This window comes from Propithecus coquereli, unplaced genomic scaffold (genome assembly GCF_000956105.1).
Source record: "Propithecus coquereli isolate 6110/MARCELLA unplaced genomic scaffold, Pcoq_1.0 Scaffold248, whole genome shotgun sequence".
In the NCBI taxonomy this organism is placed as follows: domain Eukaryota; kingdom Metazoa; phylum Chordata; class Mammalia; order Primates; family Indriidae; genus Propithecus; species Propithecus coquereli.
In genome coordinates, this window is record NW_012148041.1 from 3342842 (window position 1) to 3361365 (window position 18524).

Consider the following 18524-nt stretch of genomic DNA (forward strand, 5'->3'; position numbering starts at 1 on the left):
TACTATGGCCGACTCTTCTGGGAGTGGGGAGATGGCATCCGTGTGCACGACTCCCAGAAGCCCCAGGACCCGGACAAGCTGTCCAAGGAGGATGTCCTCTCCTTCATCCAGACACAGCGCCTGAGTGCCCTGGGACACCCCACCCCTGCAGAATGTGTTGTCGTTCCCTGAGACAGGGTGCTCTGCACCTGGGGCCTGCGGTGCTGGTTTCTTCCCTCTCTCGGAAAGGGACTGGGCAGCACCGCAGCCTGGCCATCACAGGCGGTGGCCCCTCTCCATACCCTGAAATGCTCAGGCCGGGGCTTTCAGCGGACACTCACACGTTCCTTCTGGGACGCCTTCCGCCTGGGAACTGTTCCCCCTTCCAGGACTCAGCCGGAAGGAAGCTGCTCCTGAGGCAGATTTGAGGTCAGTGCCCAGGGCACATGGAGCTGGTGGACGTGTCTGAGAGCAGCAGAGCTTTGCGCTCTGCCGTTCTCTCCTGCATCCTGTAGACTCACTTTTCTGAGTTCCATGCACTGCCCCTGAGGGTGGCCAGGCCCCTGCTTTGCCCAGCTTTTTATTGGGCCAACCCTGAGTGGGCAGAGACTCACTGTCATGAGCGGGCCAGGAGTAGTTGCTGTACAAATCGAGGTTTTGTTTCTTTGAACTTGCTGTTTTGATGCCAAGTTGGAGATTTTCTTGTCTCCTCCCCCTATCCTGGCCTTCCCTGGAGTTCTTGCCAGCCCAGAGCTCCGACAGTCCCAGCAGGCTGGGAAGGAGGAGTGTGGGCTCCGTGTGTCTTAGGATCCAGGGAGCAGCTGTGTTTGGTCCTGGGTGTGACTGCCTCCTGGGGTGTAGAGCCTGTCTGGGCCCCAGTCCCTTTTGATCCAAGCGTTGGGCAGCTCTAGAGGGCAGGATACTGCCTTGAGGACCTGCCTCTTTCTCTCCCCCAGCAGCAGTGGCCTCCCAGTAACAGAGTGTACCCCCGGGGTCCGGGTAGCACTGGCCCTCAGGCCGTACCACTGTCTGCCAGAGCCACCCTAGGGTCTTGGCAGAGTTTCGGGCAGGAGGTGTAGCTTCTTGCTACCCTTTCCTTCCCTTTTTCTTCCCCAGTAGGAGGCACAATCTGCTTTTGTTTGTCCTTATGTGGTCACTCCATTTCCTCTATCTTGGCAGAGGCGGAGAGGGAGGAGGGGAAGCCGGGCAGTAGCTCTGGGTGGGGGAGGGCATCTGTGGTTATTTTTAATGGGAAATACCTCTCAGAGATGTTCAGGCAGGCTCCCTAGGGCCCCATCCCAGTGCCAGACTGGTTTCCATGGAGATAGGGCATGAGACTCCTGAGAGGTTGGAATTGACTCCACCATGGGGGTCCTTCAGCCAGCATCCAGCCCCCACCCCCCAGGCTGGCAGCAGCACTGCTGAGATGCTGTGTTTCCACCCAATTCTGGGTATATCAGTGTGTCTTGCAGAATCTTGGATCATTAAAGACAAACATATTTTTAATGCCTGTGTGGCTCTGTGCTGGGGCTGCTGCTGTTTGTCCTCAGTGCTTTGTGGTCTGGGACGGGCTTGGTTGAAACAGCTTGGCCTGGAGGTGAAAGGGAGGAACTACTCCAAGAAGAGGGGAGAAAAGAGGGTTTGTTTAATCGCAGCCCGTCCAAGCTCCAGGGCCGCTGCCCGCTGCTGAAGAGGGACCCCAAGGAGGAGTCAGGGAAATTGTGCAGCTCGGCTAGACGCAGGGCCTGGAGAATGGATGAACCCACAGCCCCAGGAGGCCAGAGAGGCACCTGCCCCCCCTTACATAAATCACACAGCTCACTCGAAGGTGGCACTGACAATCCAGGATCAGCCTGTGTGACTAAAATAACAGAAGCGTCAGACCAATTAGTGTCACTAGACAGAGGGAAAGGAGGGAGGGAGTGATGGTTTGCTGACCCTGGCCAGCCTCTTCCCCTGTGGAGGGCCGGTTCTGCCTGTACAGGCGCTGCAGGTGGGGCGGGGGACGTGCAGACGCTCCGGGCCGTAGTTTCTCCCGGTTAGTCCAGCTCGCTGGTGCTGGTTTCCCTAAGGCCTGGCTGCACTTTGCTGGGCTCCTTCATCCTGGCCTTGAGGGTCTCTCCTTGATGTCTCACAGCCTTGGCCCCCAGGCGGCTCCTTTCCTTGTTTTTACTCAGTTGATTTCATTTCAGCCGCCGAACCCTTCCTTACTCTGCTCTGCCTTGCTGCGGCCTCCCAACCTCCTGGCCCCAAGCTAGGAGTTGAGAGGTGGGGGGGTGTGCTCAGGGGTGCGGGGTGATGTCTGTGTTTGCTGCTCTGCCTAGGCTGCCCCTCCAGTCAGCCCCACCCCCACCACTTCTCACTGCAAACCCCGCCGGATCTCCTGACACCTGACCACTGTCGTCGTAAGTCTGTCTGGTCATTACTCGCAGGCCTCGAGAGCCCTGCCTGCCGCTGGAAGATGGATTAACTCTGTGCTCCCCTGGGACCTCCACATGACCACTTCAAGTCCCCAAGTTGCCCTTCGCTGCACAGGCTGCATTTTTTTCTGCCATCATTATAGGCGATGGCACTGAATGGAGGGCAAGACTGTGTTTGGTGAGAGGACAGACAGGTGGCACAACGTCTGCTGCTCAGCCCCAGCAATGCCCGAGCCCTGGAAGTGGATCCCAGCACTGTTTGGGCTTGGAAAGCGCTTCCTGCTGTCTCCTCATTTCCCACTTAAGCTGGGGGCCGGCCTTCGCAGCACCCCCTTCTCCCTCCCTTCTGAATTCTAAGCCAGAGCTTTCCTCTGAATGTCTCTTCTTGATTCCTGAGTGCCAACCCTGCCACCACCCTCCCCCCGCCCCATGCAGCCAGATCCTGACATTTACTCAGCAGACAGGAGCAGCCTGGTGTTCTTTATTGCCTCTCCCTGGGGCTTAGGGAGGAGCCAGCACCATGTCCTTCTGGAGACCCAGGCCCCAGAACAGGCAGGGAGGCCAGAGGGGCTGGGCCAACAGGAAGCCACGCTTGAACGCCCAGGCAGGGGAAATGCCCCCAGCACCTTGGTCCTCGTCAGGCTTGAAAGCCTGCTCGGTCCTGACAAGAGGGCCGAGGGGAAGCGCGCTGGCTGTGGGGAAATCGCAGGTCACGTGGTCCAGTAGGCATAGACGAGGGTCAGGAGGATGAAGATGGCCACAGAGAGCAGCATGTTCTTCCGGTTCTCTTGCCGAAGCAACTTTAGCTCCTTCTCTGGGAGGAAAGAGGGTGGGGATGGGACAGGTGGTTAGACCCATCCACGGCTCTCGTCTGCCTCTGTCTCTCCCTCTCCAACAGGTGGGCACACACACACTGCCGAGGGCAGAGGTGTCCCCTTCCAGCCGCTTCCTTACCCGTAAAAATGGCCTTGTCCCTGCCCAGATCCTCACACCCTTCTGGCTACAGGTCCCGGCCTGCTAAGGTCACGCCCAGTGCTGCGCAACCATCTCTTCAAATGCAGTTGAAGCTGGGGATGGGGCAGGTGAGGGGTCACCAAAAAGGCCACACCTGAAAGCAGAGCTAGGAGGTGGTGTGACCTCACCAGTGAGTCTTCTTGCCTGTCACGGGGTTGGCTCTGTGGTATTTATCCTTCCAGGCATCTCATCAGGCCAACTAGACACTCTGCGGGCAGCTGGGACCTCCCTGGGCCTGACGACGGAGTAAGTGCCAGGCAGGGCCACATGTGCCTCCTGAGTCCCTGCCTCTGCCGGGTGCCCGGCTGAGCAGGAGCGAGGGTGCTAAGAGGAGGCAGTTTGTGCCGATGAGGCAGCTGGTGTCAACCCCAGGGAAGTCAGTCCCGCTGTTCTACAGCCACACCTGTGCCGAATCATCCCCTCCATGTGACGTGCAAGTACTTGTGAGGCCTCAGTTGAGTGGTGATGTGATTTTGTGTGAAAATTGCTAAACTTGGGAGACCGATGCTCCACCCCTACCTGTGAGAGGCAGGGCGAAGGAGGAAGCTGCAGACCAGCTCTGGCAGGCCACGCAGCCTGGGGCCCAGGGTACCCACCCTCAGCCCAGCCGTGTGTAGCTCCAGGTCGGGGGTGGGGGTGCGCCTGGCCTCCGCTTGGCTCTGCCCCCAGTGCCCAGAAGGTGGCAGCATCGCTCCACCCACAGGAGCCTTCCCGCACCCAAGTGGGAGGTCCGTCCTCCTTTACCCCCTCTTCCTGGCAGGGTTTTCCTGGGAGGGTGTGGAGGGCAGGGGGAAGTGGGGGGCAGGACACACCTCCAAAGTCTGGGTGGATGTGAGTCTCTTCCGGACCTGGCTACAGCCACACCCCTTCTTCCCAAAGAGAAGACAGACCCATAGGCCATCTCTTGTCCTCCCTTGGAACAAAGGAGCAAACCTGGCTCTCCTCCCAGGCTGCTGGGCCTACGGTGGGTTTCTGTAGCCTTTTGGGGGGTGGCACCCTCCTGAAGAGCCCCCTTGCTCCCTGCCACCTTGTCAGGTTCCCTGGGCTGTCTGACGCCTCCCAGCCCTTAGGGGTTGCAGGTTGGGGCTGGTAACCGAAGGGAACTTTCTTACCATAGTTAGAGGCTTTGCTCATCAGGCTGTTTTTCTCCTTCTCCAGAGACCTCCTGTGAGGGGGGAAGGAGTTTTACGGCTCAAGCCCCACTTCCTTTTTCCCACCTGAGGGGTAGCCGGCACACCAGGCTGGACAGGGGGACAAGGGCTCAGTTCTTGGTAGGCAGGGGACTGAAGCTCAGAGGCCAGAGACCCAAACGCTCTGTCTCAGGCCGAGTCCACTTTGGGGACCCAGGAGAGCTATGAGGGACAGGGGCAGGGACAGGGAAGGGGGGGTGGCTGGGCAGCAGCATTACCTGGCCTCGGGACTCAGCTCCGCCTGGTGGAGCCTGGAGCTCACAGCCTCCAGATCTCTCCGACACTGGGATAGCTTCTCCTCCAGCCCATCGATCTGAAATACACCGCAGACAGTGGCGGGCTGCAGGGCCTTTTAGCTTTTAAAACACCGGATCGGCTGGCTGGGCAGAGCTGCCCGCCCCCACACACATTAACTTTTGCTGGGCAGGGCACCCAGGCGTGCTTTCCCTGGAAAGAGCAGTGGGCATTACCCGGGGTCTCAGCTGTCCTGCCCTCTGAGCCAGGCACAGGTAGGGGGTGGAGAGGAACAGCCCCCACAGTCGGCTCTGTCTCCCCAGCACAGCGCCCCACTTGGGCCCACAATAGGACAACCAGAGCCCTGAATGCAGCACGCACCTGCCTCACAGGTGTATCCTGCAATGAAGTGAGACGCTGTGAGAAGGCTCGGTGGCTTCCAAAGCACTCCACACACACACACACACACACACACACACACGCACGCACACACACGCACACACGCACACACACACACACACGCACACACACGCACACACACGCACACACGCACACACACACACACACGCACACACACGCACACGGGGGGCGGGCAACTGGGCATCTGGGGGCCAAAAAGCAAAGGTGTCTTTCTCATTGACATACTTCATCTTATTAGAATAATGGAGTCTAAGTTGTAAGAATATATATATATTTATGAGAATCAATAAAAATTACTAAGTAAAAAAAATGCAATTCAGGAACACTTCTATTTTTTTCTGATTTGATCCTTGTGCAAAAATGTCGTCTGTCATCAAGGTAGTTGTGATTCGTGTGGCAAAATAGCTATGGTATCTGTTCTCCCATTTGTTCGACTAGAGTTTCAGAGATGTGTTCTTGGGGAAATACCTGAATTGTGGGAAAATGTTTTGTGAAATGCTGGACGGGGTTGTCTGCGCCTGGGTTGCGGTATCGTGCACCTGGCGCTCAAACTCCGTCTCCCCGTCTGTCTGACTCAGTCTCCGGGAGTCTAACTGGCCACCTCTCTGGCCCAGGCCTGCTCTGCTGCCACCTCAGCCCTGTGGGCCAGAGCCTAGATTTCAGTGGCTGGGAGGGCTCAGAGGTCTCCATGTCCCTCCCAGCAGCTGACTGAACAGTGCCCCGTAATGCTAGGTTTTCCATCTGACTTCACGCGTGCTCCCCACATCCCCGGGAGGGACAGCAAACACGACCTCCACTTCACAAATGGGAGAACAGGCCCCTACGTGGAGTGACTTTTCTGAGGAGTCAGAATGGGGAACGCCTCTCCTTCTCGGTCTCAGCCAGTTCTCTGCTCCTTTCCCTTCTGGAGCCGCAGGGACAGTAACTGATGCCCGCACGTGAGAATCCCTGCCTCCCAGGAAGGCCGCACAGCGTGGGAGCCCGGGCAGGCATTGTGGGGCAGGGGCAGGAGAGTTGCATTCCAAGGGTCTGGGCCTTCTCTCCCTCTGCCTGGCCAGCGCCCATCTCAGCCACTTCTGCGCCAGCCATTGTCCCCCTTCCTGAGGCCTGGCAAATGACACGCTATCCACCCCCTTCCCCGCAGCCCCAGCCACCGCCAGCTCCAGCTCCGTAAGCAGGGGCCTGTGGGAGGGAGCAACTGGAGAGCTCTGAGTTAATTGCCTGGTTAATCGTGTCATCTCTCTCTAATGGGTACCCAAAGGGAGGGCTGTCCTGGGAAACAGGCCCAGCCAGGAGATGGGGCTGTCCCTGGGGAGGCCCAAGGCCTTCCTGGAATGTGCACTGCAGGGACACGCACGCTGACTTGATCGGGTCAAGCCAGACTCAGGGAAAGCCGCAGCTGATGCGGTGCTTCAGGCCACCATGCGGTCCACCCTTCCCAGCAACGCTCCCCCGCACACCGCCCAGCCCTCGGGACCTGAGGATGGCCATTTCCTTCTTGTGGTGTAGAAGCCACCATCAGGGCGCCAAATTCCACTTAGGGTCCCAAATAGAGCTTATTTCTTGATGCTCTACCTCCTCCATGAGGCCTTCCCAGCTGCCCTTGGCTGGAGGGGTTCTGCCCTCCTTCCCCTGGCCAATTAATCAGCCCTTCTCTCATCAGGCCGAGCATATTCTAGGTTGCCCCCCGTTTGTGTCCAAACCTCATCTTCCCAATTCTGGGAGCCCCTATATGCGTAACCTGGCAGCCCACAGACTGGCCCATCCACGTGTGTACGTGGCTTGCCTGGTCCCTGAGGGTGCCTGAGTTGGTAGCTCCTGTCACAGTGCCATCTGTCTCCTCTTTGTGCCCACCACAAGGCCTGGCCTGGGACAGTCTGTGTATTTTTAGTCAGAATGAGTGGGGTTGGGCATGGGTGGGACCAAGGGGTTTAGGTCTCATGTGGTAACTGGGGTCTGAACCGCCCCTCATGCCCAGAAGCTGGAGGAAGCTAGAAGAAGAAGCAACTACGCGTGCACATCAACTCCGCACTCTGGACTCCCCAGTGCAAGTCTTAGTCCTAGGTGAGATTCCTCCCTGCCGCCCCGTGGGCCAGGCCCTGGTTTGCCTGTCATTCTGGGGAGGGAGCAGGTTGGGCATTTCTATCCCTAAACACCTCTGGAAGGCTACCAGGTGCCCAAACAAGTGATAATTGCCCCAGAGCTACGCCAGGAACTCATGCTAAGCAAAATCTTAAAATTGAGATTGGCAAACCACAAGTGGCCAAGCCAATCTCCCATCATGTTCTGGGCAGGGCCTGTGGAGCTGGCAGTCGGGGGCCCTTCATCTGAACAAGTCCAATTTATCCGCAGTTCCACTGAATAGCCCCACTTTCATTTGCCACTTTTTAATGAGGCTTAAATGGTCAAACACAAATCAAGGTTTTAGGGACTCGAGTTCTAACCTTCTTCTATGAATATTTATGCCCTGCTGACAGCTCTCTCTGATTCCCTTCTAAATAGCCAGCTCCCCTCTTTACAACACAGCTGCTGGATGTGGGTGGAGTGAAGGGAGGCGGAGGCTGTCGGGAGGCTCTTCAGTAGGCCACAAACCCATCCTCAGAAGGTGACCCTGCTGGGGCCCCAGCTGTGGGCCCCCTCCCGGAAGCTGGCAATCGAACACCCTGCAGCATTTGCTAAAGCAGAATCCGGCTCTCGAGCAGCTGTATAATGGGCGCAGAGACGCTGGGGGACCTGGCTGCAGAGGCAGGGAGGGTCAGGATGCTTCGTTTAGTTGTGACTGGGGTCAGGAGGGGTGGCTGCAGAGCAAAGCTGACCCAGCAAGATGGGCCCTGAAAAGTGGGAGAGGATCCAGAAAAGGGCCTTAAAGGAAGTCCCCGGTTGGATTTTCAGTCAACTCTCAACTAAATGTACATGGATTATGCCTTTTGCAGATTACCCAATGCAAACCTGTAGTTCTTGGTTTGCTTTCTCCCTGCCACCAGGCTGAAGGCAACAGAGGACAAGACAGCCAGGACCAGAACAGAAGACATAGGGGTTAGGACCAGATCAAGAGACAAATGTCAAGATGATTCCAGAAATGTAAGGCTTAAAGCTGGGCAAGCAGTTGGGAGCCCACGTGCATGGAAGCCTGAAATTGTGGTTCCATGTTAAGTGGTAGGGAGCGTGGGCTATGATCAGCGCCCCATCTCTGTCACTCGCTTGCAGTGTGACTGGGCGAGTGCCTTAGTTCTGTGCCTCAGTTGACTCCTGTGTAAAACAAAGACAGCCATGTTTCATATCTCAAAGCGCTGGGGTGAGGATGCCATGAAGCAGTCCAGGTGAGGTGCTCAGAACAGTGCACTGCATGGTAAGAGTTCAGTAAGCGTTTGCTATCATTATCAGAGAATGGTTTTCACTGGCTCTTTGGAGAACAATAAGAAACTGAGTTATTTTGTGGCAAGAGTAAGAGAAGGTGATAGAAGGGGCTGTGAGGTGGAGAGGAATCTCTATTGGCTGCTAGCTGGCAGCAGAGGGAGGGGAGCCCTCTGGCCTAGACGTGGCCATTCCTCTGAGTCCATGGAGGGGTCAGCAGGGGGCCTGCAGGGTAGACCATCAGACAGCAACGCCTCCCTGCCCAGCTGGCTCAGGGCACGGCATGCTGGGAACCTCATGATCCTGCCTGGGGATGAAGCTGGGGTGGGGCTCTGGAGCCAGAGCAAGTTGCAGGTGCGGGGCCTGGTGGACCTGAGGATGAGAGGACTGCAGCAGTGTCCAAGGCAGAACAGACGCAGGTGAGGTCTGGGCACCAGTGGGCATCTGAGGAAATGTGCAATGGCAGGTGGAGCCTGGCAGCCAGCGTCAGGGTTCACCCACACCATGGCTCTAGGGGGCTGGCATCCAGCTAAGCCGGGAGCAGGCATGCGAAGCCCAGGGACTAAGGCAGAAAGAGGCCCAATCCCAGGGATCCGACCAAGTGGGAAGGGAAGGTTACACTCTGAATGCCACAGAGGCTCACGGGACTCTCGTGCAAGAGGCTGGATGGCAGGCGAGTGGCAGGAAAGAGCCCTGGCTGGCCCACGACTGGCTCAAGGGCTAGGACTTGTGTGGAGCTACGGGGGCAGCATTACTGGCTGTGACTGTCACGGGCAAAGTGGAGACAGCCAAGGCAGGGACCTAGATGGCACCCATGCAGGCACAGTGTGGGGACAGAGAGCAGCTAGCCCCAATACGCAGTAACATTAAGAGGTGTCTGTGTGCTTAGTTTAGAAAACCAAGGTCAATTTCACAGGGGGAAAAGAGTACTGTGCCTCAGCCATGGAGACAGCCGGCAGGTGAAAGGCGGCTGCGGGGCGCAGGGCACCCTGGGAAGTGAGAAAGGCGGTACTGTGAATTTCCCACGGGTTAGCAAACTGGGCCTCTGGCACCTCGCACACACTGAGGCCTTGGTAGATGTGTGCAAAGCCTTGTGCAAGCAGTTCGGGGCCCGAGGAGCAGGGGTGAGTGTGCACAGGGTCCTCATGGAAAGTCTGTTCTTGACCCAGAGACCTGCCGTGGGCACCGCTGGGGAGTGTGCCTAGGCAGAGGGAGGCAGAGCACCAGGGAAGCGGAGGGAGAAAAGAGGCGTGCAGGGCAGGGCACGGGGCAGGAGCCTCCCTCAGGCAGCAGGGGCCGGGAAGAGGCGGCCCTGGAGACTGGGAGCCAGTACTTTTGCACTTTTAACAAAAAAGCCCCACAAGTGATGCTACCACAGCCAGTACGGGAACTGCTGCTGTTCGTCATTTGAGCACGACTAGCGACGAAAGCCTGGGGGGCGAAGGAGAGGCTCAGCGAGGAGAACGATGGGACCGAGGGTTCTCCGCAGCGGTGGGAACGCTTGCCGTGGGAGAACGAGCGGACGTGGAGTCAGCCTGGCAGTCGAGGTCGGCAGAGGCTGCACTGTGGTCCCGAGGGGTGCCGGGGACAAGGCCGAGGCGAGTGCGGCCGTCACCCCTGCTGGCAGATGCCAGGGGAGGAGAGGGTTTCTTCGTTTCCAGTCATCAGGGGCAGGGACTCTTCCTGCGGCCTTCCCTGAGCGCCCTCCCGCCGACGCAGCTCCGAGCTAACCGCCCAGGCCGGCTGTCCCTCCGCCACCTGACTTGGGAATATCACCTTATTCTCAGAGCTTTAGGGGAACCTCCCTGGGGTCCCATGCACCATAAAGCTGTGTTAAGAGAAACTGTAAAATTCGTCTGAAATCCCATGCGGCATCTTTTCAGGAGTGTAGAGCCTCTCAGAATCAAAGCCCCAAATGAGGCCTCTTTGGGGGCAGGAAACCTTGTCCAGCTCACGCATAGGCCACTGCCCGAGCGAACTGGCCAGGTCAGGCCCCGAGGGGCACCGACTCCAGGTCTGGCTGCTGTCGGGGGCCTCACATGCAGCTTGTATTCTGTTGACAAGAACGAGACAGTACGAGCCACAGGCTGTTGTTCACTCCGTTCTCCTACTGAATGGTGCTCCCACAGAGCATCTAGACAGCCTGGGAGGTGGCTCTGTGCCACTCCCCAACATGCCACTGTCTAGGGCCAGTCCTTCTGGGGATGGGCAGAAGGCACCCTTGGGCTTGACTCTAGGCCACACAGGCAACTCTGCTTTCTGGTCCAGGAAGTCATTTCCTGTCTCTCTGGCCTTGCTCTTGGGACCTGCTGGCCAGTGAGGGACAGAGGTTGCTAGGAACGGGTTTGCCTCCAGGGTCAGACAGTGGTCATGGGGCACGTCCTGCATGCCAGGTGCTTGCGGGGCACCGAGACCATCTAATAAAGAACGTGGTGCCAGGGTGCTTGAGCCAAACTCAAGTCATGGAGCCCCACATGTCTGGTGACATAGCATGAGTCAAAGCAGCCCCCAGGAACCAAAAGTCCATGCAAAACTAAACCACAACAGTGACAGTAGCAGCCAACACTTGTGTGGTATGTGCCAGGCACTGTTCTAAGCGCTTTGTCCCTATTAACTCACACAATGCTCATTATGCCCCTGTGAGGTGGGTAGTATTATTAGTATCCACATTTTACAGATGCGGAAACTCAGACCTGTGGGGATGACGTAACTTGTCCAGGGTCACACAGGCAGTAAACGGGGACCTGGGCCCTTAACCGCCACCCCACAAGGACAAGCAGAGAAGCACCAGCTCACAGCGACTCTGGATCCTGGGCACAACCCTCACACCTCCACCCTGGGCTAGGCAGGGTGTGGTGGCTTCGCGCGTGCTCTCCAGCGTTTGCTTTCACCCTTCGAGGAAGGCACTATCCCCATCTGGCGAAGGAGCAAATGTCCCCGGCAGGGACCTCCAGCAACTTGCCCAAGGCTGTGTAACTGGGAGGCAGCAGAACTGGGTCTGACTCCGGTGTTTCTGCTTCAGAGCTTCTGCTCTTGCCACCACTACAAGCTCTTTCTCCCAAGTCCCTCCTGGAAACATTCGTGACAAAGAAGAGTCTGTGGAACAAAGTCATTCCACGTCCCAGCTGAAGGCCATCTACGCTTGCTGATCTGGCTTCAACAGATTCTCTACTCCGAATCACCTTGTACAGGGCTCTGGTGGTCTCTGTTCACACGACAGACGCTCTCCGTCAGGGAAGACCTGACTGGAACCTGTTTGCTCTGAGACGGAGGAGACAGGAGCCCAGCGCCTGCCCTCGCGCTGCGCCCACTCTCGGCTTCACGAACACCCCCGGCACCCCCTCCAAATCACTTAAACTGTCAGAGCACCCTCCAAAATTCACACCAAACAGATCTAGCGTCGAGAAGGAAAAAGGTGGGCTAGTTGGGCCTGATAAACCCTTCTTTCCCCATGGGTGTCAAAGGCTTCCTTTTCAGCGGCTAATTCACAGCCTGGAGAGTGGTGTCAGCTGTTTCAGCTCCAGCCCCAGCAGCCTGGGAACTGGAGCTCTGGAAACCCACTCATCTTCACACATCGGAGGCCCCAGGACATTTATTATGACGGGTGAAGAAGCCAGAGCGCCTGACCAGATGGTCTCGGGCAAGGTGCTGCAGCTTTCCACCTGGGGCCTCCCGGCCACACAGCCAAGTCACATGGGAGTCTAGGGCCTCCATTTTCCAGGTGACCAGCCCCAAACCCCAAAGGGCCCATCACCCTGATACCGTTTAAGGGATGTTTTTCCAGGGAGGACACTCACAGGGCTCTGCGGGGACAGCAAACAAACCTCTGCTTATGGCTCCCCAAACCCACAGGCCCGTGAGAACCTTGTCTCCCCGTTCGTGCAGATAAGCACGGCAAACCTTCCCCATTTTAAATCAACAAACAATCTTCGGGAAGCGCAGAGAGAGCCAAGGGGCTTGTCGTTTCTCAGGACACTCACCCGCAGCCTGGTCAGGAAGGCGAGGGGCTCCGCTGAAGCCCACGAGAGCGCCGAGCCCCCCTGGCGTGCCGAGAGGGAGGCTGGGCAGCTCTGGGAGTGGAGCCTCGAGTCAGTCCTGCCTGAAGCCTCCGGCTGTCCCTGGGCCAGAATCTTGTGTGGGGTTTGTTTTCTCATCTTCCCCCAATATCTGTTTTTTGATAAATTAGCAAAAGCTTCTCCACTGCTGAAAGGCTCAAAGCACTTCTCAAGACCTGGCATCCACCCCGAGCCTTATGAATTCATTAATTAAGATGCTGGCAAACAGCCACTCCACACATGCCGACATCCAGCCGCGTTAGGTAATGAGGTTTTAGTCTCCTGACCCCGTCAAGTGGCGCGGAGCCAGACGCAGGCTGCCGAGAGAAATCGCCTGCCCAACGGCGACCTGTCGCTTTTGCCTGGCAGCAGGCGAGGCTCATTTACCGGTCAGCGGCCCCTGAACGGTCTCCGCACGCTGCAAGTCTTCCTCCCAGCCCTGGCCTGCGGCGCCCAGCGAGGCGGTGTCTCACCACCTGCTCTACTGTGGCCTCCTGACCTCTGACCACTGAGCCACTCCACTGGGCCCAGACGTCAGGGTGGAAGGTTCGCGTGCCTCCTCCTGCCAGTCAAGCCAATTCAGCAAATATTTATTGACGGTCCACTAAGCTGCTTCTAGCCCGTGTCTCAGAAAGGTGGCAGGTTCCCCTCAGCCCCGTGCGCAGCCTGCTCCAGAGCTGAGGCTGTCTTCACCCACACTTAGCGCTCCCGCCCTCCCTGCCCTCACGGGGCTCACGGCAGCGGCTGCCATGAAACAGATGACTGCAAGTGTCACGGCTCCTTTTCTCCTGGTGCTCGTCCTGCCCTAGGCCATTTTCTCCCCTCGGCCCGCCACCTCTCTTTAATTGTAAATCATCTGCCTTCTTTTTCTAGTAAGGAGTCCAGTGAATTTTAAATGACTCCCATTAACTTTTATTCCTTACAGCAGATACTGTTAGTTGGCCAACCCAACACTGACTCCCAACCCCTCCTTCTTTGCCCATCTCATCTACAGACGTTACAAAATCCCAACAGATGCTTTCCCAGCCTCATTGCAGCTAGGGTTGGCCATGACCCAGTTCTGGCCAATGAGATATTCCAGTCTCCCAGGACACTCCTGGGAGAGCTTATGCTTTGCTGATAAAAGGGACAAACTGTTATTGTTCCTTTCTCCTTCCTGACTTAAAATTCAATATGATGACTGGAGCTATGGCAGCTATCCTGTGACTATGAGGAAACAGCTGAGCGCATGCAGAAATACCAGCCCTGACACAGCTGAGCTTCTGAGCCAATTCCAGTAGCCACCTACCTACAAATTTCTATGGGGGGAAGTATACTCCTATTTGCTTAAGTCACAGAGGTCAGTTTTCTTAACTTGTAGCTAAAAGCTGTCCAGACTGATAGATTTTTGTACTAGGAACCAGACCTAACCAAGTTATCCCCTTTAAGATGTCAGTAAGACACCACACATCTGTTAAGACCAACTGCTTGTTGAAACATCTAAAGACACCAGGTCGAACAGTCCAGCTACGAAAGAAAAGTACAATGACCAAGTAACAGCTCATTTTTTTGATCATCAGAGATCAACAGTTTTTTTGATCATCAGAGATCAAAAAACATAAACAGGTTTTACATCCTCCTATCAGTTTAGACTGAAATGCAACCTTTCCCTCAGCCAGAATCCTCCCATCAGTTTAGACTGAAATACAATCTTTCCCTCCTCCCACACATTAAAATCAGTACCAGGGCTGGTGATTTCTCATCTGAACTATAATTTTCTCTTGTTATTCAGAATAAACTCTCAGAAACTAAAACTTGCAGCCAGTTTTTTCCAATTCTGAAATCTCACACGGTGGCAAATGAGTTGAATAAAAAGACCTCAAAAAGAACCACAAGAGCAGAGGCTAGAAGGTGCCTTGGTTATCCTAAGAGGTGACGTCAGGTACAGCTGGCCTGAGCCAGTGCTGCCTGCTCGGTAATTGCTTCATTACAAGTGGAGACTGTTTGCGGGTGCCGCGATCACTCACTTGTAGGGGTTTTATTGCGCTCGTCAGATTAACAAACATTTTTGATTAAATCACCACTTCATTGGCTCTGAGCACACGACTTTTAATAAGAGGACAATATCTACTGCTATTTAGCATCACTGCACATTCAATGCTCAGATCCGCTGGGGGCAACGGAGGAGCAAGCGGGGGAGACAGCCAGGCACACAGTTACAGATCTCAGATCTTTATATTTCCAAGCAAAAGGTAACCTTAGAGACCAAGTTGGCAAATATAAATTTCCACAGTGGTACGGAGAGGGTAAAAAAACATGGGTAAATCTGCCCTGGTATAAGGCACTAAGAAAACACATGTCCCACCAAATTAAAAACACTTTTAAAAAATCAGTGTTAGAAAAACAAAAGACACCTGTGATCTGTATTTGGCCCCTAGTCAGTGAGTCTGGAAGCCCCGGTGAAGTTTAAGTCCTTCACGGTACAGATAAGGAAACTAAAGCCCAAACAAGGGGGTTGACCTAGCCATCGTGGAAGGATGCGGAAGAACTACAAAGGCAAAGGCCACTAATAAGGAAGAGCTACCATCTATTGATTACCAACCTGTGCCGGGCTCGCGCTGGGCACTTTACACATACGTCTCATTTCATCCTCACAGCCACACTGCGGAGCGAGGGAAGGTGCAATCTGCAGTGGAGATGACTGCAGGACATCCGCTAACACGCACCAGTCCCGTCTTCCCCAGTAGTTGAGCCATAGCCAGGCATGTGGCCGCCCGACTGCGAATGCCTTTCCCAGCCCCCCTTGCAGTTAGGTGGGGCCACACATCTTCGTTCTTGCCAACGGAAAGTGGGCAGTTTGGGCCCAGGATCCTTAAGACAGTGGGTGTGCTTCCTCCCTCCTCTCTTTCCCTGCCAGTGGACACGTCAGCAGGGTGCATCCTGGTTCCATTGATAAGGTGGTAACAAGGCCCTGGGAGATAGCAGAGCCACAGATGGAGGGAATCTGGCAGAACCACCACAGTCCTGGTACTCTAGACCAGGGGTTGGCAAACTCTGGCCTGTGGGCCAAATAGTCGACCGCCTGTTTTTGTAAATATAGTTTTAATGGAACACTGCCACACCCTTCATTTACATATTGCCTAAGGCTGCTTTTGTGTTAAGGCAGCCCACATGAGTATAGTTGCTTCTTGTTGTTCATGGTAGTTCTAGAAAGTTGTCACCGTCATTGAGTTAGCACACACTGAACCAGGTTAGCTTCTTGCAAGCTTCTGGTCACAACATTTCAGCAACTGACCCATATAAGACCTTGTTTTATGTGTGTTTGTGCTTAAAGTGATCTTATTTAATATATATTGTTGATTCATTAACATTGAACCTACAGCCAACAGCACATGTAGTGCTCAGTTATCTCATGGGTTACGTTAAACCTGAGCAAAGTTTATCTAAGAAACCTATTTTCTCCGTAAGGCACAACACAGCCTTCGTGCACTTAGGACCAGACTGCACTTCAGCACTATGCTTGGGGGCCACTTTAAACCGCAAAATCACCAATAAAAAGCACAAGAATGCAAAAAACAGGGCACTAAGTAGACCACAAAAAGGATACTTGTTTATAGTTTGGCAGATGGAACAAGAACGCAGAGCATCACTTGTTCAACCTTGGCTGAGAACACGGACCTCGGGTGACTGAAATATTTTTCTGCTGCTTTGCATTTGCCAGTGAATGACTGCAAAAGTGCCATGAGTACTGATTTTGGGGCTACAAATACATTTTAGCCAGTAGGCAAATTCAGAATTATGGAATCCATGAATAATGAGGATCAACTGTAGTTGCCACAGAAGCCATATGGCCCGCAAAGCCTGAAATATTTACTGTCCCATAACTGACGTCTGCCAACCCTGGCTCTAGCCTCGAACTTTCCTGTTCTTGAAGTCACTGAGTTTGGGGGTTTCTCTGTTATAGCAGCTTATTGTGGTAATACAGGCTATCAATCAAGTCTGTGCTCTTCCCAGTACATAGCGCCATCTCATTTCGCCACTCATAAACTATCCTCGAGACTCACATTTCCATCAACCTTTTTTTCCTACCAAGTAGGCCAACATTTCTCAAGGGGTGCTACTATTAATCAAACCACTTGCATCAGCATGGGTGTGTGTGGCTTGTGAAAAATGCAGATTCCTTGTTTAAAATGCACATCCAAGTCCTACTGAATTACTCAGGGTGTGGGAAGAGTTCAACTCTCCACTTTTAACAAGCTCTTTAAGTGATGCTGTGCATTCTGAAGTTTGAGAATCACTGAACTCTGCAGTAAGCCTGAAGACTACCGCAAACTCTCTTGCGACCTCCACAAGGATGCCATAAAAGGGAACCGAAGCAGGGAAGCAAGAGGTACTTCCAGGAAGACCACCTGAGCTTCATTCTCAGCCCCACCACCTCCGCCACTTCAGCCTGGGTTCTGCCTGAAACCTGTTTCCTCACCTGTACAAATCTCACAGGCTTGCAGGGAGGATTAACTGAGAATGCAAGTGGAAGTATTAATAGCATACAGTAGTTGCTCAATATGCATCACTTTTCTTCCCGTTCCATACGCTGTAAATTATTTCTAAGCCCTTCGGTAACATCACCAATTCCAGGATTCTCTTTACAAAGGTTCCCAAAGTAATTTTCACGCAACGAGCTCTGGTACCCCAGAGGAAAAATTTCCCACCTCGGGGGATCGCTGTCACCAGGAATACACTGAACAGCGTGGCCGCCCTCACCTTTGGGTCGTACCCTTTTGGGAGTTCCCTTCATCTACAGGTCCCTACTTCTTTGGGGTCCCCTTCACCTCCGAGTAACCGTCCCTTCTGGTTATTCTCCGTTCACAGGTCTCTCCTCAGGTCTTCCTTATTCCCATCCCCCGCGCCTTGGGTTCCTTCACTTCTGCGCCCTGCCTTCTTTGGGATTCCCCTTCACCTCCCATGGCTCTTCCCCCGGAGGTCCCCTCGCCTCCGGTTCCGCCATCTGGCAACTCCTCGGGCTCCCTCACCTTCGGTTCCCCAGTCGTTCCCGTCTCCCTTCTCTGGGGGCCGCTCGGGCCTTCTCACCCCTAGCGTCCCTCTCCCACACCAGCGTCGCCCTCACCTCCTCCCCTTGGCTCCTCCTCCAACCTACAGCCCGGCTGACCCATGACCCCGCGGGAGAAGGCAGCGAATGATGTAGCCCAAGCCCCACTTCTCCCCTCACCTCCAGAGCGACGCCCAGACTCTCCCGCTTCTTTTTAGTCATGTTGCTTGCCAGGATCCTCCAGTCATTACTGGACGCGCTCACCAAGTCGCACCACGCATGCGCCAATCTTTGTGTTTCTCTCTCATTGGCTGCCGAGGCTGCGGGAGGTGGGACTACTTCCGCCGCCATCTTGTTGAGGGGCGCGGCCTGCTTGTCGCGGCCATGATTATGAGGGGCAACCTCTAGTTTGACGCCTCTATCTGGGAGGAGGGAGAGAAAAAGTCAGCATTGGGAGGAACAGTGGCCCACCCAGGGGTGGCTCTGCCCCTTCCCTTCCCAGTTCAAAGCCGCTTTTACGTCACTGAGAGCCTTTTTTTAACCTCAGCTTCTCCTGTGCCCTTCATCCCCTTCATCCTTAAGCGACCACCGCGCCCTGTATTAGGCCACCCCTCACCCCCCTAACTGAAATTCTGTCCATCCTTCAGTGCCCAACCTGGAGCACTGCTCCTTCGAGAAGCCCCACTTTGAGCCCTCGGCCCTTTGGGATCTGATCCTTGTTACTCCTCCTTTTTGTCTTGCATTCTTAATCATTTTTCTTCTTTTGTTGCAAGAACAGCCTACAACCATCACAGAAAACTTACATAAGAAGTAGCATCCAGGCTGGCGCGGT

The 18524-nt window shown here is 55.0% G+C and overlaps 2 protein-coding genes across 2 annotated transcripts in view; one reads left to right on the forward strand and one right to left on the reverse strand.

Annotated features, from left to right (window-relative positions):
- CMTR1 (cap methyltransferase 1) overlaps positions 1-1485 on the forward strand; it is a 47907-nt gene extending 46422 nt beyond the window's left edge. The window contains exon 25 of the mRNA XM_012646630.1: positions 1-1485. Within this exon, the coding sequence (XP_012502084.1) occupies positions 1-171 (171 nt within the window). The 3' untranslated portion in view covers positions 172-1485.
- Positions 1486-2847: 1362 nt separating this feature from the next.
- CCDC167 (coiled-coil domain containing 167) lies at positions 2848-17965 on the reverse strand. The gene is made up of 4 exons (XM_012646631.1): positions 17873-17965; positions 4822-4916; positions 4526-4578; positions 2848-3213 (listed from the first exon to the last, which is right to left on the reverse strand). The coding sequence occupies exons 1-4, from the start codon at positions 17912-17914 to the stop codon at positions 3110-3112; spliced, it is 294 nt and encodes a 97-aa protein (XP_012502085.1). The 5' UTR covers positions 17915-17965; the 3' UTR covers positions 2848-3109.
- Positions 17966-18524: the final 559 nt, after the last annotated feature.

Coding starts and splice junctions, on each gene's coding strand:
- CCDC167 (XM_012646631.1), bottom strand. CDS start 17,914: ATGACTAAAAAGAAGCGGGAGAGTCTGGGCGTCGCTCTGGAG. Junction 4,579..4,821: donor GAGCTGAGTCCCGAGGCCAG/GTAATGCTGCTG, acceptor CCCCCCTCACAG/GAGGTCTCTGGAGAAGGAGA. Junction 3,214..4,525: donor GAGCAAAGCCTCTAACTATG/GTAAGAAAGTTC, acceptor CTTTCCTCCCAG/AGAAGGAGCTAAAGTTGCTT.